This window comes from Engystomops pustulosus, chromosome 7, assembly GCF_040894005.1.
Source record: "Engystomops pustulosus chromosome 7, aEngPut4.maternal, whole genome shotgun sequence".
NCBI classification, from domain to species: Eukaryota; Metazoa; Chordata; class Amphibia; order Anura; family Leptodactylidae; genus Engystomops; species Engystomops pustulosus.
In genome coordinates, this window is record NC_092417.1 from 75,122,218 (window position 1) to 75,149,391 (window position 27,174).

Below are 27,174 nucleotides of genomic sequence, written 5' to 3' on the forward strand. Positions count from 1 at the left end.
GCAGCGATCCATTACTCATTAAACACATCAGCACTGGCAGAACCTCGGTACAGCTTGTGGTTTATCAATGACAGCTCATTCATTAACAAAAGCTTGTCACAAGATCATGATGAATCTGTCTGTAATTAGGCACTTTTGGATTAATCAATTTCAATTTCTTCCTTGACTGCAACGTAGGAAACCATCGCTACTGCGTAGAGACCCTCGGAGCAGAGGCGCAGGGATGCGATGACTGCACAGGTCACTACTGCTCTCCAAGTTTGTCCAGAGACTCTCCACATGCATGGATACATGGACAGTCACAGACCTAGAGATGGGCCCACAAATCAATAGCAGTGACGGGGTGATAAATTCTCTGCTGCTTCTGGAGCAGCTTGATAAATAGTCCAATGTAAAATTGACAAGTTATGAGTAGGTGAATGCTGGAAGGCAGAAGGCATCTACACAACAATAATTCTCATTTGTAATACTCATTTGAAGTGACACAAATATAACAAACTGTTGTCACATAAATCTGCAGTTCCCTTACTCAGGATCCATCTTGCACTGCAGCAACTTTTCTGTAGCACATGCAGGATAAAAAGGAGTGAAATAGATGGTGTGGACAAAATAAATGTTCCCTAGTTATGGAGCTAGCTACAAGTTCTGCCTTCAAGAGACACCACGCCATTCTCAATATGACCCCCAGCTGCTTTGAGAAACCACACTGCAGCAATCTGTGTAAAATATGCTTCCCCAGAGGAGAATTCCTATGCAGATGACATACCACATATTTTTTGCGACCATTTGACTTTTATATTTCTTGTAAAAGAAAAGTGGTTTGAAATTCAAAGCAATACCGTTTTTCTAGCTTTTGATAAAGGTGGAAATTGGGGCACCTTTTAATAGCTGGGGATAATCCCAAATCTGCCAAATGTAAACCTGTTGTCCATGAGTGAGTTTCATTTGACAAACTCCCTCTGTAGCCTTGTAAAATTTACTAGACCAAACCTACAACTGCTGAACTGAACTAAGGCTGAACTAAGGCTGAGTTCAGCTGTTCTAGGTTTGGACTGGTAAATTCTGAAAAAAGACAGAGCAAGTTCCTCAGACCAAACTTTCTTGGGGTTAATGGGCTCTACCAAGATCGTTCCAAAATCTCTACAGATAATTGAAGTTATTGGTAGTGTCCCTTTACATATCTTGACTACTAGTCAACCATCACAATTCGGAACAGCCCCAGGACATATAAATGTCAGGTAACTCTTTTTTTATTGTAACTGGTTTCTAATGGAAACACATAACAGCTTTCTATAACATACCATGTAAGGCTCCTTGCATACAAACATATGCTAGAGCCGTGCACTGCTAACCCCTCCATTGAGAAGTGAGCGGCCGCCACCATAGTATGGCAAAACAAACGACATAGGGGTCACACATATCGGCCCCCAACACGTCTGTGTGCAAGGGGCCTAATTAGTCAGAGCCAGACTGCGGCTGTAGAAGCAGAGTGATAGCAACAGGCATCTTTGAGCACATAACGCACATTGTAACAGACCCTTCTAAAGGTCTGGGACCTTTATGTAGAAACAATGGTGAACATGTATCATTATCATGTGCATCCATTTCTGCTAGTTTTTTTCTTTTACTTTTGTGACTTTTGTTATTTTTGCGACTTTTACTGTAATTTTACAAGTATGCCTTGGTCTGCAACTTGTGTGGTGCCTTTTGTATCTTAATTTTCCAGATGTTCCATTTGACTTTTCACTTATATTTACTTTTACGACTTTTTAGACGCAAATGTGCACCTTGTCTAGCAGAGGAAGGATTTTTTTTTCAAGGTCCCTGTTTTAACATGTAAATTGGAATTATTTCCCAGGCTAAAAATGTTATTTTGCACTTAAACCTTCTGGGCATCGCAATCGGCTTTGAGGTGGTTTTAGGTGCAGTTTTGTCAATTGAACAGGTGAAAGACATGAACTGAATGAGGGAATTTGATTTTGAAGGGGAAACCTGCTCCACAAGTGGCATTCACTCGTTCAGTTCATGTCTTTCACCTGTTCAATTGACAAAACTGCACCTAAAACCACCTCAAAACTGATTGCGATGCAGTTTTAACTGCAACGTGTGAACGCACCCTGGAAGTTTGAAAACCCAAGCAAACACCACATGTAAATGCACCATCATATGTCGTCATCTCCCTGGGGTGTGACTAGAGTGCTTAAAAATGCAGGACACAGCCTCAAATTTACAGTAGTGTCCACATATAACCCCCACCACCACCAATGTACTGTCTGAACTGTCTGGAGCAATCACCCTGTCTGCCCCTCTCACCATTGCAGCATTAATTATTCACTATATGTATTTCTAGGTCTCCCCACGGTGGAGCCAGCGCCAGCCTCATATCCTCCCCAATGCACAAATCTATTTTGGGTTTGTCTGTCAGCCGACCTTGTGCTATAATATTATTGTCTGCACAGAGCTCATTGTCCAGAGCTTCTAATGAATGCATAGCGGAGCATTAGCTCCTAGCATAGAGCATCTACTGCTTTGGCTTAAAAACAAAAAGAGATGGGTGTCTAGAATGCGCCTGAGGTGGGAGAACAGAGCCAGTGCCAATTCCCAATGCGATTGTCTAGTCATGTACATCATAGGAACATCCACAGCATTAAGTCTTCATCGTCCGTTCACGGTTGTCATTATGCTTCTGCTCCGAAGTGAATGTCAGTAAACAGAAGCAAGTAACATCTAGCAAAGGCAGGACAGCCACACGTGTCACCTGTGAAGGCTACAGAGCTAACTTATCTACAGTATAAAAGGAAAATAACAGCCCCTAAAATTCTTGAGTTAAAATGCAGAGGTCAATGGTGGCGAACCTATGGCATGGTTGCCAGAGGAGGCACCCAAAGCCCTCTCTATGGGCACCCAGGCCATCGCCCCAGCACAGAGTTCACCAGACAGGTCTCAAACAACATCCCTGCAGTCCCAGGAAACTTAAGAGATGCCACTCTCATCGCTAATTTAAAGCCACACATCCCGTTTGAGATTGCAGGAAGAATGAGAAGTTTTGGACAGTGCTGGATTACCTTTGGAGGTCCTCCTGCTGGCCCCACGATTCTTCCTCTAAAGAGAGACCTTTGAGAGAAGCTACAATGATTTAGTCTGAATTCGTCCTTATTCTTTCAACTGTATTGTTGGCCTCAGGGAACCGATACAATTGAAAGTTGTGGAAGAACAGTGAATAAATTACTGCTTAAATTGCCATATTGGCACTTGATGATAAATAAGTGGGTTTTGGTTGTCGTTTGAGCAAACAGTTTACAAAAGGTTTGCCGTCAATGATATAGATGCATCCACACGTTTAGGTACGGATCATAATGAGTAAGAACAAATAATTGGGAGGTGATGTCTTTTATCACTCCGCTCATGTTGTGGATGTCAAAAACTCCATCTGAAAACCTGAACTTGTGAACACACCTTCTGAGCAACAATTACAGGTGATCCATAACTGTAAAAATTCCCATGAACTGCAGTGTCAGTATGGGGACCATTCCAAGTGTTACATATTCATCTATGTAATGTCCACAATATGGAATAAGCCCATCACATTGTAGAACAGCCGCATCACTTCCTAAACAGCAAAGTTTGCTCATATCGGCAGACATTTTTGATACAAATGCCTTCCATATCCACACTTCTCTCTCGGCAAGGTAGCACGACCTACAAGCAAATAGAAAGACCCCCAGAAGAGCCTTCCCCTTTCCAGCTCCTGTGAAAATCAATTTTTGTCTGTTAGAAACTGTGTGAGTCTTTGAAGTTGAGCAGGGGCATGCTAGCCACGTCTGAAAGCTGGGATGGAGCTGCTGTCTTGATGCCAATTATCCTGGAGGGTTGAGGAGTCAGAGTGGCACAGGGGGTCATTCAGACACACACCAATTCAAAGAGCTTCTCTCTGTTTAATGGAAATACCCTTCTGAAGGGAATCTGCAGCAGAAAAGCTTCAATTCAATTATCAGCTCAGGGCAGAGTGAGGCAGAAAACACAAAACTGGGAAAAAATGAAACCGATACATATAGGAACAGATTGAGTGGGATGAGGAGAGATAATGGGATAGTCTTGGACAACAGATACTTAAATGCCAATATGAGGATCTTTATAGAACCAAGATTCTGATGAGACAGACACATTTAATTCTTGCATAAACTATGGAATATGGTAACTATTACAAGAACAACTATATAGAGAGAAGAGCAAAAAAAACAGATCAGAAGGAGACAAGAAGGGGACATCAATCCTAACAGCCAGACAATACAATTCAGAGGTCTTGAAAAAAAAAAGTCATGGGAGTTTCAAAATGCTAGACAGCTGCCAGTGCCGCCCACAGTAGTCACAGTGCCCCCATGGTGGCCAGCTTGCCTCCACAGTAGTCACAGACGCCCCCACAGTAGTCACAGTGCCCCCATGGCGGCCAGCGTGCCTCCACAGAAGTCACAGAAGCCCCCACAGCTGCTAAAGGGCAACCCACAGCAGCCACAGTGCACCCCATAAATGCCACACTGCCCCCCATAGTAGTCACAGTGCCCCCCATAGTAGTCACAGTGCCCCCCATAGCTGTCACTGTGCCCCCTAAAATAGCCAGCAGCTCCCGCCTCTCCCCCCAATGCATGTCCCTCTGTGTTCCCCGATGCAGTGTCCGTCATATTCTTTACCCCTGTGAATGACGACTGTACATGCCGGCTCTGAAGCCAGCAGACGAGATGACATCATCACGTCTGCCGGCTTCAGGGTTTAACGCGTCCAGTCGTCGTTCAGAGGAGTAAAGAAGGTGGTGGCCTCTACATCGGCGGGCGTAAAGAAATCGGGAAGGTGAGTAAAGTAGTTACCCTGCCCCTATGCTATACTCCTGACTACCGCAGATTAGGAGCAGGTAGCCGGGCAGGATAACACAAGGCCACGTGTCCTAGGTTAACAGATCTCCGCATGTCAGTGTGGTAAATCAGGGAGACACAAGGATGGGTTGTAGGAACAAAATTGCTTATGTCTCATTGCCTTTAGGCTGATGCCAATTGGTCCACATTAGGGAAAAATGACTTCTTACATACATGACTAAGTATATATGACATATTTGCGTTAACAAATTTCGATATCTGGGTGTGGAAGTCTCAAAGAGGCTGGAAGAATTTTACTGCCTAAATTTGTCGCCATTAGTCGGGACACTGAGGAGTAGAGTTGGAGGATGGAATAAACTTCCACTCTCCAAAGCAGATAAGATTGGGCTTATTAAAATGGTCATCCTGCCACAGTTACCGTATATACTCGATTATAAGCCGACCCGAGTATAAGCCGAGACCCCTAATTTTACCATCAAAAACTGGGAAAACCTATTGACTCGAGTATAAGCCAAGGGTGGAAATGCATTAGTCACAGACCCCCCCAGTAAGTATACAGCCCTGCCCCCAGTATGTATACAGCCCTGCCCCCAGTAGTATACAGCCCTGCCCCCAGTAGTATACAGCCCTGCCCCCAGTAGTATACAGCCCTGCCCCCAGTAGTATACAGCCCTGCCCCCAGTAGTATACAGCCCTGCCCCCAGTAGTATACAGCCCTGCCCCCAGTAGTATACAGCCCTGCCCCCAGTAGTATACAGCCCTGCCCCCAGTAGTATACAGCCCTGCCCCCAGTAGTATACAGCCAGCACAGCATTAAAAGAAAATAATAAACTTATATACTCACCCTCCGGTGGCCCCGACCTGCAGCGCTGCTCAGATGTCCGCGCGGGTCCTCTTCTGGCTTCGGCACCCGTCTTCACTAACTTCGTGCCACGTAAACCAATTGCCCAACACTGGCTGGACCCAGTCTGTCCAACCATTTCAGAATCTATTGATAAGGCCTCTTGGCTAATCCTGTTGGAGAAAGGGATCTTTCACAAATGTGGAGCCTTGAAGAAATTTGAAAAAATTTGGATGCATTGGATAGACTCTGGCTTAGCTTCTAGAGAGCTAACCCGCTAACAACTTGGTCTCATATGATTTTACATATTAAGATTTACATAGACTGCCTAGGCTGACCTTCATTGCATTGTGGGGTCCTCCACAGTTCTGGCATTTTAATACTGGGGTGTGTATATCATCAATTTTGTGAGTCTATGGGATGCTCTGTTTTTCTCCCATTGACCTGATGTTTATTGATCTAGAATGAGGAACGCTGTGACAATGGACATATTGATCATTTTTGGATGTGATCTCTGTTGGGTTCGGGGTTCTGGTGTTTATGAATGCATGTTTAGTCTCTAAAAAATGAAAAAAATCTCAATAAAAATATGCTAATACAAGAGCAAGATATTTAAACATATGAAAGACAACTGAATGTGATATCTGCACAAGAAAATTACATGAAGTATGTTCTTGACACAACTCTATTAGTATCTGAGTGGTATACTATATGAAAGTTCCATCAGCCAGGGCCCAGGCTGTATAGGGACTAATAAATCTGCCAATTCGTCTAGTTTCCCTATCTGGTTATTCTTAGATTGAATTTTAAATCTGGTTTTATCTTAGATGATTACTTTTAGTTTCACTTTTTGATGCTGTGTATCTGGTCATAAGATATATATGTATATCTACAAATATTGGTACAGTACATATGATTCATGTAAATCAAGTGTGTAGTATATAGAAATATCCAGGTACCATTTAAAAATAGTGGCTACATTGGAGATATGCGAATTTGCAAATCATACATGAATTGGGAGTATCCATCTTTAATTTTATTTTTATAGAGTTGTTAATTAATAAAATATTGCTATAATGGAATGTAGTAGTGCATATGTATTTCTTAATATTCCATACTGTCTATCTCTTTTTAACCATTTGACACATGGTAGGATTATTGAACACATGGGGCGATTATGAGGTTTTTTAACAAGTTACAGTGGAGTCGGTTTACATTTTTACCATGAGGTTGTTGGTGTCTAAAGGACAATATTCAGTTTTATTTAAAAAAAAATAAAAATAAATAATAATAATAATAATAATAATAATAATAATCTCAGGTAGAAGAGCTTTCATAAGAACATTTTCCACTGATGAATTTTGATTAATTTCTCACCTACATTGTTCTAATGAAGGTCCAGACAAAAGGGATAACAACCCTCTTCCTGAATTCCCAGCTCCATCCCCTTATATATTCAGGGCTTTGCTCGCTAAGGACGGGCTGACCTGAATACTAGTAGACACTCCTTGGCCTCCAGTTAAACAATCTGATGCTGATTGCCTGGCAAAACACTGTGGGCTATGACTGGCCTGCGTCTCACTGCTTAAGGACAGGCATGTTCTCCTCAAATAAATTATACCCTTTCAGGCCCTCTGCAGGAGAAGCGGGGGCGTGATTGGAGATTACAACCACCACCAAGTCCTGGACTTCACTAAACCATATTAACCGTGTGACTGCCAGTAGAATAAGCTAATGTTCTGTGGAAATTAAGCAGATGGTAAATATTATTCTCTGTATGCAGAACTGAACTACCAAGTGCTGTGATATCCTGTTAAAGTAGAGGTATAGATATAAATAACCTTTACCCTGCCAAGGATGTATCTTACACAGGATGGCACTTTAGTAGCGACCGACGTATGTAATATGTAGAACTTTTGTTTGGTGGCACCCGGAACCAGGGTCTGCGTTTGTACACATTTTAGTGGAAAAGTAGAATTTCCATAAAATTTTTGCATTCTTATCACAGTTTGATGGTATAAGAGCCATTTATTTTTTCACTATATTTATTGTTTAACACATTTGTAGATTACAAACAAATATAGTAGGGCTTTGTATTGAACATACTGGGGGGTGTAAATTCTAGTTGGTGTTAAGTATTGTGGTATACAAGATGTAACAAAAAGGTTGGGATGGTGGAATATCCCACGAAATACACATCGGATCGAAAAAGTGAAAATAATAAATGTCAAATATTTTTCAAAAATGTATCTAATGATAACAAACTGAGCCCTACCCCCAACCCCTGGGGAAGGGAGAAATTTAAAAATCTTAAAAAGGGAACCCCCATTTATATTGCAGATAAAAAGTGACAGCTGGCATCATAGCTGCCAAAAATTATAAAGTGTGTAAAAACTGTTAAAAAGTGGAAATTTCGATAAATACGCATCCAATCCAGAAACTTAAAATAGACATATGCAATATTTTTCTAAAAGCTATCAAATGTTATGAAATTCAAGCACTTAAAGAAAATCTATCATTTGTTTTCATGCATTGTGTACCAAACACACCTTGAAAATGGTGTAGCGACACTGATGAAGAAACATCTTTTTTAACCCCTGAACCAAGTGGTTCTGCTCTAAAAACAATTATAAAATTCAGGACCTTGGGAAAGCTAGGTGAAGACTGATAAAACACATTACACGAAGCTTCCTGAACTGTCCAGACAGGAATAATTAACCTGAGCTGGATGACAGCTGGGGGATGGTGCAGCAATTGATTACTTCTGCCTGTCAGGCACAACACAGTGATGACATTCTCAGCTTATGCTGAGCAGGACAAGGCTGAAGCAACGCATAATTAGGGTGAGGAGAAGCACAGGGCCTCATTATCATAATTTTATAATTGTTTTTTTAGCAATACCTCTCAGTTCAGGATTAAACAACATATGCACAAGATTCTGCATCAGTGTAGCTACAGCATTCTCAAGGTATGTTTGGTTCATAATGCATACATTTCTTTAAATCTAGATCGTTCCATATTTGAAAACTTTGTATGCAACAAGAAAAAAATTCCCATCTTCAAGTTCTCTAATGTGTGAGAGGCAAGGGGAAACCTGCCATCAGGAATCTACCTATTAAGAGCACCGAGGATGCACAGCTCGGAGGTACAGGTGAGGCTACTGGGACATGGAGTAGCCTATTTTCCTACACCCCGAGATGGCTACTCTGCACCCCAGTGGCCTCTGCAAAAAATTTGAAAATAAAACTGTATTAATTTTTTCTCCTTAAGAGCCACTAGGTTTTATTTTCGGGGGAGGTCTTATTTTTCCATGAACAAATTTTCCATTTATTGGTAGCTGCTTGTATTGCAATTGCAAAGACACAGTCAGAGATTTTATCCCATCAATTCTTCACCCATGTCACAACCTCTTGCGGTTTCTAAATGATCTACTAATACAAATGTACGGTGTGGGGGTAGCTGTAGCTGTGACTGCCACTAGGTCTTATTTTTAGGGCAGGCTTTATATTTCTAAGCTTGAAAATAAATTGCACTATGAATTAGGGCTCATTCACATGGCCGTCCGCGGGGATGTACATGCGGCCGCAAATTTGCGGCCGCATGTACGTCCCCATAGACGGCGCCACCATGTATGGCACCGATCCGGCTCGCACACCGCAAAAAGATAGAGCATGCTCTATCTTTCGGCGTGTGTGCAGCCGTGCGCCGCTATTCTCTATGGAGGGAGGAGGGGTCACCTCCAGCACACGGCGGTATGCCCGCACGGCGGACATACCGCGTATGAATGTATCCTTATACTGACATTTGTACACGTCTGGGCATGGCACAAGTTGAAGTGCTTGGTAGTTGTTACTCGGGCTGGTCCTGCTGTCCCCTGTGTGGGGTAATCAGAGCATGTTCCACTGTTCACAGCAGAAAGTGTCAAACAAGCAGCAACAGGTGTCACTGTAAGCAATTCCTAACATTAAGTAATGATCACCAGACCATTTCTGGTCACTACAATGCAAATGTTTGGTCAATGGACCTTCCCTAAAAGCCAGAAATTAAATCAAGCCAGGAGCAGTTTCTAGTGAACAAATAATTAACAGACAAAAACCAAAAAACACATTAACTCCCTAATCTTGCAGCAATACAAAGTGAAAAGGAAAATTACAAAGCAGAAAGAAAAGACTGAGTGTGTGAAAAGCTCACATGGACCACACTGAGGAGACATACAGTACTTACCGTATATACTCGAGTATAAGCCGACCCGAGTATAAGCCGAGGCCCCTAATTTATTTTAAAAAAAATGGGAAAATCGATTGACTTGAGTATAAGCCGGGGGTGGGAAATGCATTGGTCACAGCCTCCCCAGTGTATATAGCCCGATAGGCCCTGCCCCAGTGTATATAACCCCCCCACCCCCCCGTTGTGCAGCACAACAATACCATTGTAGCGGATGGATCGCACAGAAGATCTATGGGGGCTGCCGGAAAGGTGAGTTTTGATTTCTTTTTTTGACTCAAGTATAAGCCGAGTTTGGGTTTTTCAGCACATTTTTTGTGCTGAAAAACTAGGCTTATACTCGAGTATATAAGGTACATTGTAAATCTTCCTCTTTAAATTCACAAAAGGGTTAATAAGTGACATTGGGATAGCAAAGGCCGACTCTAAGGGCAGACACCATACATGGCAAACATAAATATACCTCTGAAAGCTGCAATTACTGGAAACTATTAATTATTAATCAACCAACTGCTGAATCCCTCACCATGAAGACAAAGAAGCAAAATCCAGAAGTAGACAAGTGGAACATGCTCTGATTACCCCACACAGGGGACAGCAGGACCAGCCCGAGTAACAACTACCAGACACTTCAACTTGTGCGGTGCCCAGATGTGTACAAATGTCAGTATAAATCATAGGGGCGGACGTCATTATAAGAGGTTTTTTGGATGTGGGAAGAAATATCCTATTTTAGTCACTAAATATCTGAAAGAGAAGGACGTGTGACCTGAAAGCCACCTAAGAGGGGCAAGTGAAGCAGAATGGAGGGTAAATATGGATGGGTGGGAGAGAAACCTTCTACCTCCTGCTGAACAGAGGAGTCACAACCTGAACATTAGAAACAATTCCCAACCATCATCTCATCCAGTCTTAAGTCTGTTGCTCCAAGCGACATCTGCACCAGCTCCGAGTGCTTGACAGCAGATTCCCCTCCCAACACAGAGATGTTTGAAGGGATAGCGGGACTGTCCCCTTGAGCAGAGCGAATCAGGCGGGAAAAGGTTGCAGCGTCCCACAGGCTTGGAACAGATGCTTTTCGGTGTATAAATCATACAGAGCGCAGAAGGCTCATAATTAGAGAATGCATAATGATACATAAATTAACACAGCAGTGTGCGCCTGCACAATGAGACAAAGGCACAAAACACTGACATAGGATGGAACGCACACTCCATGGAGGCTCCAGAATTATGTGTATATTATATAAAAGAAATATTAAGTCACAACACATATACTAAACTGTTCAGAATATATAGTAATATAATATTACATAATTTTGACTCTAAATAACAGCACCACAATGCACACCATTATTTTACATCACAAAAATATAACATCTGACCTGACAAGACATGAAAATAACATGGTGGAGGTACCAAGACTGTTGTAAAAAATCTCTAATGCATCACACACTGTAGAACACTACAACCTACAGAGCCTTTATTGTGGTCTATTACACACGGTCACGGAGCAGTCACCATGACCGAGATGCGCCTCCCGACTCCCTATCTATGTGGGACGGGCGAGGACAGCTCACCCCTCCCACCTCCACCCAGCCGGAAACTTCCCCCAGTTTCCGGCCCCGATGCAGCCCACTTGTGTGCTAATCGTAACCTGACAAAAAACTGAAATGATGAGATTACAGCTATCACCAGAGATCGCACTAACATATTTCCAAAAGAGTAATACACCTCATTTTCCATCATTTTTGAGGAGTATTTTAAGCCAAGGAGGAGTATGAAATTACCATTAACATAAATATGCATCTCATAGCCGTATATATTGTTATTACAAGAAAACCATTACAGGCATTGTCAAGGAAAACTTATATTCAGTGTGTAGAATTGTTGAACTATAAGACAATTGGCATCTCTTGAAGCCTCTAGGCAGCTTTTACAACATCCTGGAGATCTTTACATCTTGATAAACTCAGGCCTGAAGAATGTTCTGTGCGGACTTCAAAAGACATTTGGTCATCTCTTCTCCACACCTACCCCCATCCCTGCATCAGGACTTGGAAACAAAGAACTGTTTAACACCTTAACGCTCTGCGCCGTAGCTCTACGGCGCAGAGGTATAAGGGATGTATGAAGAGGGCTCACGGGCTGAGTCCTCTTCATACAGAGGTGGGGGTTGTTGCATATTGCAGCAAACCCCCACCGCTAATAACCGCGGTCGGTGCTTGTACCGATCGCGGCTATTAACCTCTTCGTTTGACCCGAGACTATCTGGCATCTGCAGATTCGTTACAATGAGCCAGTGGCTCATTGTAATGAATGTGCTGCAAAAATGCCATATATTGCAATACAGAAGTATTGCAGTATATGGTAGGAGCAATCTGACCATCTAGGGTTAATGTACCCTAGATGGTCTAAAATAGTGAAAAAAAAAAAGAAAAAAAAAAAAAGAAGAAAAAAAATTTTTTTTAGAAAATATTAAAAAATTCAAATCACCCCCCTTTCCCTAGAACGGATATAAAACATAATAAACAGTAAAAATCAAACATATTAGGTATCGCCGCGTCCCAAAATGCCCGATCTATCAAAATATAAAAACGGTTACGGGCGGCGGTGACCTCCGAAGCGGGAAATGGCACCCAAATGTCCGAAATGCAACTTTTACACCTTTTTACATAACATAAAAAATGAAAAAAAAAAATGATCAAAATGTCGCACAGACCTCAAAATGGTAGCAATGAAAACGTTGCCTCATTTCGCAAAAAAATGACCCCTCACACATCTCTGTGCGCCAAAGTATGAAAAAGTTATTAGCGTCAGAAGATGGCAAAAAATTTTTTTCTTTTTTGTACACATTCGTTTAATTTTTGAAAATGTATTAAAACACAATAAAACCTATATAAATTTGATATCACCGCGATCGCGCCGAACCAAAGAATAAAGTAGGCATGTTATTTGGAGCGAAGAGTGAAAGTCGTAAAAACTTAGCCCACAAGAACGTGACGCACGTGCAGTTTTTTTTCAATTTTTCCACATTTGGAATTTTTTTTCAGCTTCGCAGTACACGGCATGTTAAAATAAATAACATTACGGGAAAGTAAAATTTGTTACGCACAAAATAAGCCCTCACACAGGTCTGTACACTTAAAAATGAAAAAGTTATGGATTTTTGAAGTTGGAGAGCGAGAAATGAGACGAAAAACCCTGCGTCCTTAAGGGGTTAAATATTCCTGGATTCTCCCCCTCGTTAACACTTTGTCCAATCATGAGAAACAATTTTAACTAATTAATTAGAGATGGGTAAAAACCTTTTTCCTGCTCCTGAAAAAACACAGTTATTCCAAGTCTTTGTGCCTTCGTATTTACCATTGAGCTGCACCACATCCCTTCAGCACAATTTATTACGATTTTCTATAACTTCACCAATCTCCACCATTATAATTTTCCAGAATTTACTTCTCTGGAGCTACTCTAGTTTATACATTTCCTAGAGCAGCCCAATTTACTACCCTGCTGACTTCTCTGTTGGTAAAATTACATTATGAACAGCATATACAAGACTCTTTGTATTTCTTTTGTTCCGTCATTGAAGCATTGCAGATCCTGGCAGTGATGTACATTTCTTTACAGTGGCAGAGATGCTTTGTTATTCCACATAGACAGGCTGAATGTGCAGAGTTTGTGCACAACCGGGAAGCTGGCAGGTGTCACCATGGACGGTGTCTAGTGAAGGAGCTTTCCTGGTGTGTGACTGGAATTGGGCTGTCACCAGCCTCATCTCACGCATGAGCTACCAATGTCATGGATGAAGCAAGCAGAGACGCAGCTATTAATCTTACTCTGAAGGAACGAGCTGCCAAATGTCAGGTATGAATTTAACATCTGTTCCACTGTCATGTCTGCTGCCATACATGCTCCGGATATCAGCCCTGCCCACCGGGTGACAGAGCAGGAAGACTGCCCCACACTGGTGCAGTATAAATGTGACGGAGAGAACAAGGATGGCAGAGTTTAGGAACAACAAAAAACGATATGTATAACAAGGAGGCAAGAGTTTAAAATAAACAGAAAAATCCGGTGGAGTAAGGGAAGAGGAAAGGGTCCAGTGTCTGGACCACTTCAGAATACTAACCTTTATGAGCCTTACCTCTCTAACCTCTCCTTCTACAGTTTGTTATAACGCTGTAAAGCTCGACATAACATAACTAATACAATTATATTGGTATTCATTTAATGTCTACATCTCACCTAGGCCAATGAGAAGACACACAGCGCCCAAGAAGAAGTAAATATAAATGTGTCAAGTAAAGTTTATGTCAATGACAACAACAATAGATAGCAATTTTTAATGCTGTCTAAGTGAAGCCGTTTATCCTACATTTTTGGCTACATTCACACGAAGTATGCCTGCCGTACCGTAGTATGGCGGGCATACATCGGCGCTGCGGAGAGGAGCGGGAGACGAGCGCAGCTCACCCCCACCCCTCTCTATAGGAATATACAGCACTCGGCGTCATACTATGTAGAAAGATAGGACATGTCTTATCTTTCTACAGGCTACGGAGCAGTACAGTGCCACACCGTACCGCTCCCGAAGAGGGCCGTGAGCTCATAGAAGTGTATGGGGGGCGTATATACGCCGTACATACGTCGGCTGTATATACGTCCCCCATACATTCGTGTAAATGTAGCCTTGTATTGTTGTATTTTAGCGGAACCCAGGCTGCAGCCCAGGATGGGGCCGTGGGAAAGCCTAGTTCTGGGGCTGAAACCGAACAGATGGGGAATGCTGATATGAAATAAGGGTTAATTTACACAGCCGTCTGGGGGGATGTATATACGGCAATGGCGGCGGTAAGGTGCCACAGGGCCGTGCGCCGCTGTTCCCGTTTAGGATGATTGGAGACGCTTTAGTACATACAGTGAAATCTCTCCTGAAGACCACACACTCCCTAAAAGACCAATTTTTTGTGCCCGATACCTCCACCCCATTATACTCTATGGAAAGTGCCCCTCTATGAGCAGACCACCCCTTTAAAAGACCAATATTCAATGCAAAATTGGGTAGTCTGCTTAAAAGGAACCGGTCATCAGAAATTTACCTAATAAAACACTATCAGTATGTTTCCAAACAGCTGAACACCTTCCATGTTTCTTTCAGTATGGTGGTATCATTCAGAAAAGCTACTTTGAAGTGAGGTGTAAACTGGTTGTATAAAGTCAAGGAGGTGGAGATTTTAACACTGAAGTCAAGCTTTCCCGGCCTCAGAAAGCCCCCATTAACTGTAATTCATGGTCCTGCATCCAGGGACATCACTAACCAGATCTCCTGAAGTCCATTGCACAATAGCAATTCTGGATGATGCCACCACACTGGTGGCCATAAAAGAAACAAAAACTACAAGGTGTTACATTGTTTGATAATATACTTATATGGGTTTATTGGGCCAATTGCTGATGACAGGTTTCTTATACAGAGGTTTCACTGTAGTTTTGCTAAGGCAATCTAACTCATCCATAAAGATGAGGTAAAGGAGCTTAGGATAATTGCACATAAACCTTGGTTATTCTTGAACACTTTTGAGCTCAGCAACAAAATGTTACACGTGTCTCCTGCAAAAGCTGTATACCTAGCACTAATATTAGTTCATACCGCAAACACAAATTCATCCAGAACTGAACTAGTCCAATATATATTTTACTTACTATGTGTAGCTGCAGAAAGTCCATAAGTCCAGGGGCACTGTCAATCCGCACCAATATTCCGTCTTTGACAGTAGTACTGAAGCCTACAGCCAGGCGGTCAGTACGGGTGCTCGGCCTATCGTTATGAGGCCACGTGTACAAGATAAGGCCTCCAATCTTTCCAAATATGTAAGTTGCACCAGCTGCAAAACAAAATTACTCCATGTCAGAGGTTTACAGCAAGACTTTTTTTATTATCCTTAATCCAACATGTACAAGAGTTAAAGTCTTTCCCAATGTAAGGTCAGTAAATGTTAGCTTAAAAGCCAAGGGAAAAAAATGAATTATTCAAAATAAAATGTAATATAAATACAGATATTTCATTTATGTATTGTGTATACCTACCATCTATGCACACCAGTGTGTCTCATAAGGTTATAGGCTACAAACAAACCCTGTGCTGTCAGATTAAGTTTCTGCCTCTTTAACGCACATAAAATAAAAAGCAAGGCAGATGGAAGCTGGTAACATACTTAGCGAGAAATCACATATTGATCTGCAGAGGAGCTGTACACACAAAACTTCTTCAAACTATTTGAAAAAGTAGTTTATTTTAATCTAGGTGTAATAGAAAAAGTAAAGTTTTAACTGCAGAGAAGGCAGGAAATAAAAGTGGATTGTAGTGTATAGAACATGATCACTCTGCGCAGTTTGATAACCTATGCACCCTAAAAAACCCTAATGTGGGGAAAAATCTATAATTTTTGCATTGCCGTCTACCAAGTGGCATAACATTTTCATTTTATTGCTATGGAGCTGGTGGGATTAAATAGGTAAAAATCATAATTTTCGGTGGGCTTTTAACAGTTTTTTTTAGTTCATCATGTGGCTTCAATAATTATTTACTTTTATTCTACGGGTTGTTACGGACGAGGTGATACTATGTATGTGGGGTTTGTGTTATGATTTAGACTTTTTTTTAGCGTTATATGTCCCTTTATATGTTATGGAGCTTATGGACATTTTTATTGATTTATTGCTGTATGTGTCCAAGTTCAAACCGATGCAATTAATACAGGTAATGAGTGCAGAGTGGGAGGAGCTTCTTAAGCAAACACTAACTCGTCTGAGAGCCCAGAATTCTTAGTGGTTGGTAGGTGATCAAATATTTCATGCAATAAAATGACATTTAATAATTTAATAAATCATACCACAGGATTTCCTGGATTTTTAAGACTTACAGTTGAACTTTTCAATCACTAAAAATGAAATTCTTTGTAGGTGGGAAAGTTGCTAGATTGGTAGTGTATCAAATACGGTATATATTTCCTTAAAGCCTTTAGATAGTGGAAATGCATAAAAATAAGGGATACTCCTTACAATGCTGATACTTCCGATCACTATCGGAGGTCGGTCACCAGTGCAATCAGTACTGGCTAAGCCAGCATGAGTGTCCAGGAATGACAACAGCAGGTCTTCAGAGAGTTTTTGAGTAAGACTGGTAAAAGGTGAGTATGACTGCTTTTGTTTGTTTTTTCCATGCACCTTGAGCCTTAAACAAAAAAAAACACCACCAGAGTAGAGTCAAGGAAAAAAACTGCAGATTTATGTTCACATCCTTGAGGAACGAACGGCAGGGACCAAAAACTAATCCCGAAACAAGTGGATAATCCATCTAAACTGTGGAGGCAAAATGGACAATCACACTGAGGAAGGCTACTGCTGTGGAATCTGCTACACTTACAAATCAAGGAAGGATTAACTCTTTGTATGCAAGACTTGTATGTGCAGAAGTTCTTCCATATACATAATGGGATGGACAGCACAGACCAGAGTGAAGTCACAGTTCTGCTGGGATATTGCATCAGACATGCAGTCTCCTCAAGAGCTAGTCACAGTTTTGCCATAAAGCCTATTCCATTTAGCTTGTTTTAATGCGGATTTTGGATCTATAATTCATATCTGGTGGACCTGTCAAAAACTCACATGGTTCTGGAATGCAATCTTTGCCCTCTACTCTTCTTTGTCAGGATTCCATGTCTCTTCCTCTCCAAAAATCAGCCTACATTCCAAGATTCCAGGATATCTATCCTCCCTTTTGAAAGGTCTCTTCCGTAATTTTTTTTTTTTTTTTACAGCAGCTAGAACAGTGATTCCACGTCAATGGAAATCCACCTCCTGCCCTTCCCTCAGGGAATGGGTAGCAGAGATGAACTATTTGATGGGGATGGAGGAGCTCCTGGCCGATGAAGTTGGTTGCCCTGAGGCATTCTTTTGTACTTGGTGTAGATGGTCCACCTTTAGGAAAGGAGCAGACCTACTGTGCTGGTTTAACACGCATGGGGCCTCTATTGGTGGCAATTGAGACCTTTGCATATATTCCCATCTTGTGAGGTGTATGTCATGCCTTGACCTCAACCATCCCTGGGACTGCTCACCAGGACCTTTCCGTCAGATCCTATCCCCCCACCCTGGCTTAACACGCATGGGGCCTCTATTGGTGGCAATTGAGACCTTTGCATATATTCCCATCTTGTGAGGTGTATGTCATGCCTTGACCTCAACCATCCCTGGGACTGCTCACCAGGACCTTTCCGTCAGATCCTATCCCCCCACCCTTCACTTTACCCTCTCTCATGAGGAATGTTCTTTTAATGTACTCTAATTCTTCTCCAGAAAGTTATTTTCCTCATCACGCAGGATTATGACAATGTTTTATTTTAAACTTTATTGCTTTTATACAACTTGTACCCTAAGCAACAGTTTATATTTACATTGCATTATTCTATGCTATTCACATTTTTCTGTCAATAAACTTTGATACTGAAAAAAAAAAACCCTATTCAGCGCTGCTGTGATATGTATAATCTGTATTAACTTTGACATGTAGGAATGTTACAATACGAGCTGCACCAAAGCATATGTGTATAAAGTAGAGAAATGGAGCATCAATCACTGGGGAAACCTTCAGTAAACATGACAACAGTAAATAGAATAGTTACAGCTACCAATGAAGAGACAAGGGGCCTGTAATCAGGGTAATGGCTTCACCACCCCTTCCCCATTAGAGACAGCGAAACCGGTTATGAAGAAACTTATAGAATCAATATTATAAAGTATTGGTATCTCCTGTAGCTCCCTCAACAAAGTGCCACACTGTCACCACTGTTCGAAAATCTTATCAGCTTTGCTGCCTCAGAGGCTTCTTGCGTTTGAAGTTTAATTAATCAGCTATTCTCATGCTCAAACTTGAGAGTTGGGAAGAGACAGAAAGATAAGAGGCAGTTTGCATTCTGAGGATGAAGCAAGGACACCGCCATGTGATGAAAGGTGAACATCAGGAACGGATCATGCAACCAAAGTGGTTTAGAAAAAGGTTGAAGCCATGGGTGAAAATCAGCGTTGATTCATTGGAACATGGACTTTGTGCTACCTGCACAGCACTTTTTATTCAAAATGACTGGATAGCAATGTGCTTGTCCTGGATTAGCTGCACTACCTGAGGCAATTGTGTGGGTTGTAGAATCCGTCTCATTCTACCAGGAGTGTGATAGCACCATCAACATTCAAAATGGACCAAAACATCAGCCAGAAAGCATTGGTAGTGAGAAGTTGTCTGTGGTCCTCATCTGCAGGACCACTCCTTTATGGAGTTTGTCTTGCTAATTGCATATGAAATTGATTGTTGAACAGTGTTGCTTCCTAAATTGGACAGCTTATTTTCACAGAAGTTTAATTTACTTAGAGTTTAAGTGTTCCCTTTATTTTTTTATATAGTGTATATATAAATATATCAGATACAATAGAATGAAACCTTACACACACACACACACACACACAAATTTAATTTGATACCCACTGCAGTGCCAATATAAACAGTGACACTAGATCTGCAGCAGTACGTTCTACCAAATATTAATTCATCTCTGTCATGACTTCCCAGATCCTAAACCTTTAGAAATATAATGTGGTCCAAATTGGGGTCCCTTTCTGTAGTTTTCCAGTATTCTAGTGTCTGTTCTGCTGTTCACAAGTGTGAACTTTGCCCATGCTATGTTATACTGTCAGGCTGTTTTATCAATTGTTGTAAAATTGACAACTTGCTAACTATGGTACACTTTATAAAGATTTCAATCCTCCACTTTCAGCCAACAAAAACATTCAGAATGGCTTAATATACGTTGTAAAGCGAGAACTATTAAACCTCTTGTCCAGTATAACACATAGGTAGTTATGTCACTGGAGACAGGTCTCCTGTTCTTCACCTACAGTACCATTTTCCGTATTCTCCATCATGAGTGTTCACAGTCTACATCTACACAATTTAAGCCTAGTCCTCTAGGAATCCACCGCCTCCTCCCATCAAATTATAAGCTGTGTATCCCTCTCCCCTGTTCAACCTCTCCCTCCTCATGTCCATAAGAAAACCTTGACTCTTTTTTTTCCCCTGGTATCTTCTTGCAGTGTCTCCATGGCGACAAGAGACCACCTGAGAGGATAAATAATCCTTAAACTTTCCTTTCAAAGCAGTTTCCAGCTGTTCCAAACTTTCCCATTTATCTCTTCAGAGTCTCAATTAGAGGCATTTCTTTTTTTGGCCCGATTTCTTTCTCCTCCCACCAATGACTCTCTGGGTCCACCTGACGAAAGGCGTTCTTGCTTCATTAGACACTGACAGATCCACCGCACAGCAAATTACCTCTAATCATCACCTTCTTCTTGCATCAAACCATCGGTCTGTCAAACTCATCAGTTGCTGCTCCCTGCTACCTGCCCTGGCCAAGTGTCAAAGCAAAGAACACAAGTCTTCTTCTGACAGACATCCCCAGGACACCACAGTTGTGTCTACAGGGTTTCTACTGTCCTAAGCCCCAGCAGATTACAGCGGCAACAATCACATCATGTCCTAGCAGTCACATGAAAGACCAGCCTAATAAGAACGTGCATGAACTCTCTAAGCAAAATAATTGTCGGCAGGTGCTATTGTGCTATAGTGAGAAGCAGGGTAAAGGCTATAGCAGTGATGGCGAACCTTTTGGCGACCGAGTGCCCAAACTACAACCAAAACCCACTTATATGTTGCAAAGTGCCAACATGACAATGTGAGCAGTAACTTAGTGATTCCTGCTGTATCACAGGTTTTAATCGTATTAGTGTCCTGAGTTCACCAATACAATAGAAAGGTGATGGAGAAATTTGGATTGCGGCTTCCCTCCAGGGTCCCCTGAAGAGGACGAATCAGGGGACCCAGAGGAGGAGCTCCAATGACAATCCATCTCTATCCCCCCCTTCCCGCTCCTCCTGTAGTCCTGGCAGCCAAGAATGTTGCTTTAAAATAGCGCTGAGCATGGTGCGTCCTGGGCTGTATTGGACCACAAGAGAAAGCCTTGAGTCCTAGCTGGCAAACTCTGTGTTGGTGTAAAGGCCTGAGTGCCCACAGAAAGGGCTCCGAGTGCCACCTCTGGCACCCGTGCCATAGGTTCGCCACCACTGGGCTATAGCATATCCAATTCCATCCCTTAGCAGCGTTCCTTAAAGTTTACAGAGTTTTGTGCTGCATTTCAGTACTCTGGAGAGTTCCTCATCTATGGTGCAGACCTCTAAGCATCAGGGATGTCCGTGTACAAGGTCACAACAGGGCAGTCTTGTACAAGGAACCAGCAGGTCATGACCGGAGGATACATATGATATAAAAATATAATAAGTAATCAATATCCTTCTTTTGTACAGTGAGGTAACAGCTCTTTTGTCTGGGTTTGAATCTGATAGAAGGGCTATTGTACAGTAGGGTGGAGCAGGATCAGGTTACCATCCAAATATGGTGGCACCTGGGCTATGCTATGATATACAATGGGTATCTTCATCCGCTTCAGCAGCTGTGGTTTCGGATACGTAGAGGTTCTATAAAACAATTGTTTTGCCCATTGCAGAGTATTGACAGCTGCCCTGGATTTATTGTTTTTATCCCACCTCATCAGCTATTCACAGCCCACAAGTGTAATCAGCAATAGCCCAGGAGAACAAGCCCTGGACGCCTCACACTGTGCTGAACAGGCATTTTACAAAGATTCTGCTTTCCCATTAAGACTGAATCACTTCTCCATTCAAGTAAAACCAAATCGAGCGACAATTCTACAGGGGCTTTTTTTTTTTTATGATAAATTAAGGTAGACTCTATGGCATGATTTGCATCAAAAACCTGGCAAAACTGCCTTATGACATTTATCAATAAATTTAGATACTTTTTCTTAATTAATCGGAGCTAAGCACTCAGCAGAAGCCCAAAGTGCGTGAACGGAGTACACCAGTTTTTTTTTCTGGTGCACTCAGTTTAACGGGTGTGCGCCAAAATTATGCCAGACAAACGCGGTGCGAATATGCACCGGAACACCCTTTTATGGGCAGCATACCCATTTTATGTGTCAGCACTATGCACAACGCGGCACAATACTGCCAGGGGCACTTCATGATGAATTAATGTGCAGTCTACACCAGAATACTGCCATATTGATAAATGTGGCCCTATAAGTAAATATGCCTCATTCTTCATATCTAAAAATCACACTATGAAGTGATCAAAAGAGACTGAAAAGCCTTAATTTTCAAGTCGTGTTTCATGGCATATAAAAGAACTAGCTTCAATTATTTGCTACATATGGTCAGTTTAGGTTAGCCATACATTGGATAAGAAATACTAGGTAGTACCCTGATCTTGCCAAAGGCGAATACTGGGCTACAGGAAGAGTAGATGGCAGCAATAAGAAATATCCTGCCTCATTAACGTAAAAGTACTTTCCAACATTATGCCAATACCAGCAGTGGAACATAAACAGAGACACGATCATAGAAAAATGTATAAGTCTGCGTATAGACTCTAAACCCAGGATTTGGCATACAAATACTGTCTTGTATAAGGCCTAATCCACACTGACTTGTTGAGGGTAGGCTCTTGAGGTCACAGGTGATAAATGGAAAAATCTGTGACAAGCACACACAAACCCAAGCAGAGATTTCATGTTATGTGGCTTGTTTTGTGGGATGCCAGAGCCAGGAACAAAACTAAATGGAAAGCCCAAGGAATGAAAAACAATCGAATGCTACAGACCCGCGGCTCACAGAGCCTAATGCATTGTAACTGCTGCTGTTACAGGATGTTAAAAGCTGTGGAGCCGCAGGACCGAGCGTAGACTAGAGCAAGATGAGAAGAGAAAGCTGCCCACAGCCCTCATACACTGGTATTTAGAGATGCCAACTTGGTTTAAGAAGACAGTCAGAGATGAGGTCACCTGCCGTGGTGGAAGGATTCTGGGACACTGAATTGAATGCAACCTGTGCACCGCTACTGGCAAATCTGCCTGGTCTCCCAGCTACCCCTGCAGGAGTCTATACAGTAATGCAGTATTAGCTAAATCCAGCATAAAAACAAATACGCACCAGACTAATCCCCTTATCTTCTGCCAGACAATGGGCTGCACAGCACAACCACCTCTCCCGTCACTCTTCAGGACATTCATTCCAGCACGTGGCCTCCAAACTCCCTCTCTCCCAGCTTTGTCCACTGCCTAATTATCCTATTGTATTGTGTGTTCAATTAAATGTTTGTTTTGCATAATCGTGTTCTATTATTGACTGATCTATGTAAATAGGATGAAGAGACATTTACAAAGAGAGCGACTGAGCTACACAGCGCGCAATACACGTAGACTTCCTGAGAGAATCACATCCAGAGGCACACAGTATTCTGAGCCCGTTACAAGAACAACACTGATTAAAAATGAATGTGGGAAACCTCAGCATCATACAGCCATACACAAGACTTTGGGTTCAATGACAATATAGGAGTGGGGTATCCAAAAAAAGATTCACTGCAAATTTTCTTTTGGAGGGAATAAAGAGGGAATAAAATCTGAAGCATAAATTGATATGCTTCAAATCGGATCTTGAACTAGCAGGATTGGAGGGGGCTAATTTTTATCATCCTTAATACTCTGTTTTTGCTTAGAAAAAAATTATATTAAAAAATCTTCTGTCTTGAAGCTTTGTACAAATAGCGTTTCTCATGCCTGTATACTAAACAATTTTTTGGAGCCAACATCCTGACTCATTGTTCTCTATAAAGCTATGCAGATTACTGTGAGAAAAACCCCCCAGCATTCTTTATTCTCTCACCCATAGACCAACGACGTCTATTGAAGTTATTGACCCAGGGGTATTATGGGGTCTTTGCCATTTCTTTGTCCACGTCTGCATTTAACCCCTTATCACCGACACTAGTTTTCAGCTCAATGACCAGACTCGATTTTTCAAATCTGACATGTCTCACGATAATTGGTTATAACTTCGGAACGCTTTAACATATCCGGGTGATTTTGAGAATGTTTTCTCGTGACACATTGTACTTCATGTTAGTTATAAGAATTTAAGTGATACGTTTTGCGTTTCGTTCTGAAAAAAAGTGAAAATTTGGCAAAAGTTTGTAAAAATTCTTCATTTTCCAAGTTTGAAATGTTCTGGTTTCCAGACAAGATGTAAAACTACCCAAAAAGTTTGATAATTAACATTTACAGAATATCTGCTTTATGTTGGGATGATATTTTATGCTTACGGTCATTTTTCTAGGATGTTATGAGGTGCAGAACTTTAGGTGCGATTTTTCTTATTTTCATGAAAATTGCCAAAACTCACATTTTGAGGGACAACTGTGCTTTCAAGTGACTTTGAGAGGCCTAAATAATAGTAAAACCACATAAATTACCCCACTATAGAAAGTTCACCCCTCAACATATGTAAAACAACTTCTATTAAGTCTATTAACCCTTTAAGTGTTTCACATGGGTTGAAAAATATGGACTTGCGATTTAGAAACTATAGAATTTTTTTGGAAAATACATTCATTTAGGCCAAAACTGACATTTTCAGAATAAATTAAATGATGAAACGCACTGCAACGCTTGATGCCCAATTCGCTGATACCACATATGTGGTGGTAAACTGCTGTACGGGCTTACGGCCGAGTATAGAATGAATGGAGGCGCCATTCACAGCAGATTTGTATTGTCACATTGTACAACCTATAAATTTTTTTTTTTTGGTAATGCGAACATATGAGGGCTTATTTTTTATGGGATGAGATACAATGTATAGATAATTTATTTTGGGAGTCTAAAGCTTATTCATGAGATTTTATTAACTATTTCAAGGGGGACACAAACAAAATCATCAATTTTTATTTTGGATTGTTAGCATTTTTTTCCCCTGCTCACCGGAATGTAAAAATAATATTTTATCTTTATTCTCTGGTTCACTACGATTGCGGTGATACCTCATTTATATAGTTTTTCTTATTTTTGCTCAATTTTCCTGAGCAAAACCAATATTGGAGAAAATCGCATTGTTTTTACTATTGACAACTTTTCAGGGCCATAACTTCTGTATTTTTCTGTTGTCAGTTCTGGTTGAGGGCTTATTTTTTGCGAAAACAGTTGTTCTTTTGAGTCGTATCATATTAGGGAACATAACTTTTTTGATCACTTTTTAGAACATTTTTTGTGATGGTATTTGACGAAAAATTGTATATTATGGGAAGTTTTTTGAGTTTTTTTTTTTTTTTAAGTAGTTCACCGAGCGGGTTCAATATTGATTTAGATTTATTGTACAGATTAATACGGACGCGGTGATACCAAATATGTACGTGTTTTTGTGTTTTATTTACTTTATTTGCATTTTATGTGTTACTGGGGAGATTATGGGACTTATCATATAATTAAATAAATAAAATAATACACAATACACTTGTATTGCAGTGTATAGTGTAAGTAACTGAGCATGCCACGCATGCTCAGTTACTTACAGCCGGGTCCTGCCAGGAAGGCAGAACCCAGCGGGGAGAGAAGCCTGCATCCTCGGGTCACTTGTCGGGACCCAGGGCCACGGCAGGAGGGATCGGATCCCCCAGTAAGCACACCGGGGGGGTCCGATCCACAGGGGACACACTTGCACGCCACGGTCATCGCCGTAAAAAGCCGATACGGCGGTCATTAAGGGGTTAAGGACGCAGGGTTTTTTTCACTCATTTCTCACCCTCAACCTTCAAAAATCCATAACTTTTTCACTTTTCTGTGTACAGAGCTGTGTGAGGGCTTATTTTGTGCATAACAAAATTTTACTTCTCCCTGACGTTATTTATTATTCCATGCCGTGTACTGGGAAGCTGGAAAAAATCCAAATGTGGAAAAATTGAAAAAAAGAAATGCTTTTGCGCCACTTTCTTGTGGGCTCAGTTTTTATGGATTTCACCACACACTCCAAATAACACCTCTGCTTTTGTCTGTGGCTTGGTACAATATCGGTTATACCAAATTTATAAAGGTTATATTGCGATGAAATACATTTTCAAAAGTTAAACGAATGTGTACAAAAAAAGTAAAAAAAAATTTCAACATCTTCTGATGCTAATAACTTTTTGCATACTTTGGTGTACAGAGCAAGTGTACTGTGAGGTGTAATTTTTTTGCAAAATGAGCAGGTGTTTTCATTGCTACCATTTTGAGGACTGTGCTACATTTTGATCACTTTTAATTACATTTTTTACGTGATGTAAAATGGTGTAAAAATCGTGTTTCGGACATTTTGGCGCTATTTTCCGTTATGTGGTTCACCACCAGCAAAAACCGCTTTTATATTTTGATAAATCAGACATTTTGGGATGCAGCGATACCTAATGGGGAAGATTTATCAAACTGTCTGAAAGTCAGAATACTTCTAGTTGCCCATGGCAACCAATCACAGCTAGGCTTTCATTTTACAAGTGCTCATTAATATTTTGAAGGGGAGCTCTGATCGGTTGCCATGGGCAAGTAGAAATATTCTGGCTTTCAGACAGCTTGATAAATCTGCCCCAATGTGTTTGTGATTTTTACTGTTTATTTAGTTTTATTTATCAGTTTTAGGGAAAGGGGGGTGATTTGAATCTGAAACGCGCGTCGGGGGTGTCAGCCATCTGGAACACGTGGGATACTATAAACACAGGTAAAAATGCACGAATGTAGCTGCTCCGGCTAACTCATATTATGCACATAGAGACTTAGTTTACTATTTGCACTTGTAAAGCACTTTAGCTACAAGAAGGGGAAGGTGCGATATCGGGCTGTGCAATATGCACAACATTTAGGTAGATCTCACCATCTTGCCACTTATTTTCTTTTCCAGCAAATTTGGGTCACATCTTTGGTTGGTGAGCATGACCGAATGACCATTTAAGGTTTTTACCTCATCCTGGCTAAGCCCACGTGTACTAAATGTTTTTGTAAACTGTCCCTCCAGCACAGGCTGTTCAATCTTGTCAGAATTTGTTACTCTTTTTTAATATTATGTGAATTGTAGGTCTTCAATAAAATTATGAATTTGTTGTGAATAATTATTTTGGAGCCCTGGCTTTTTCTTGATAGGTGTAGTACTCCGCATAGTACAGTTTACACTAGTTTCGATATATGTGAGTCAGTGTCTTTGGAGGTTGCACATGTATTAATTATGTTTGTGTCAGGTAAAGGGGCGTGGT

General features: G+C 41.2%; 1 protein-coding gene across 18 annotated transcripts in view; it reads right to left on the reverse strand.

Annotated features, from left to right (window-relative positions):
• Positions 1 to 27,174, reverse strand: part of NRXN3 (neurexin 3) — a 311,716-nt gene that overhangs the window by 46,911 nt on the left and 237,631 nt on the right. For all 18 annotated transcript variants that reach the window (XR_011848911.1, XR_011848910.1, XM_072116760.1 and 15 more), the window contains one exon: positions 15,639 to 15,820. Coding sequence is in view for 16 of the 18 variants with exons in the window: in XM_072116760.1 (XP_071972861.1) it covers positions 15,639 to 15,820 (182 nt within the window). In the remaining 2 variants the exon portion in view is untranslated. The remainder of the gene's footprint in view (positions 1 to 15,638; positions 15,821 to 27,174) is intronic.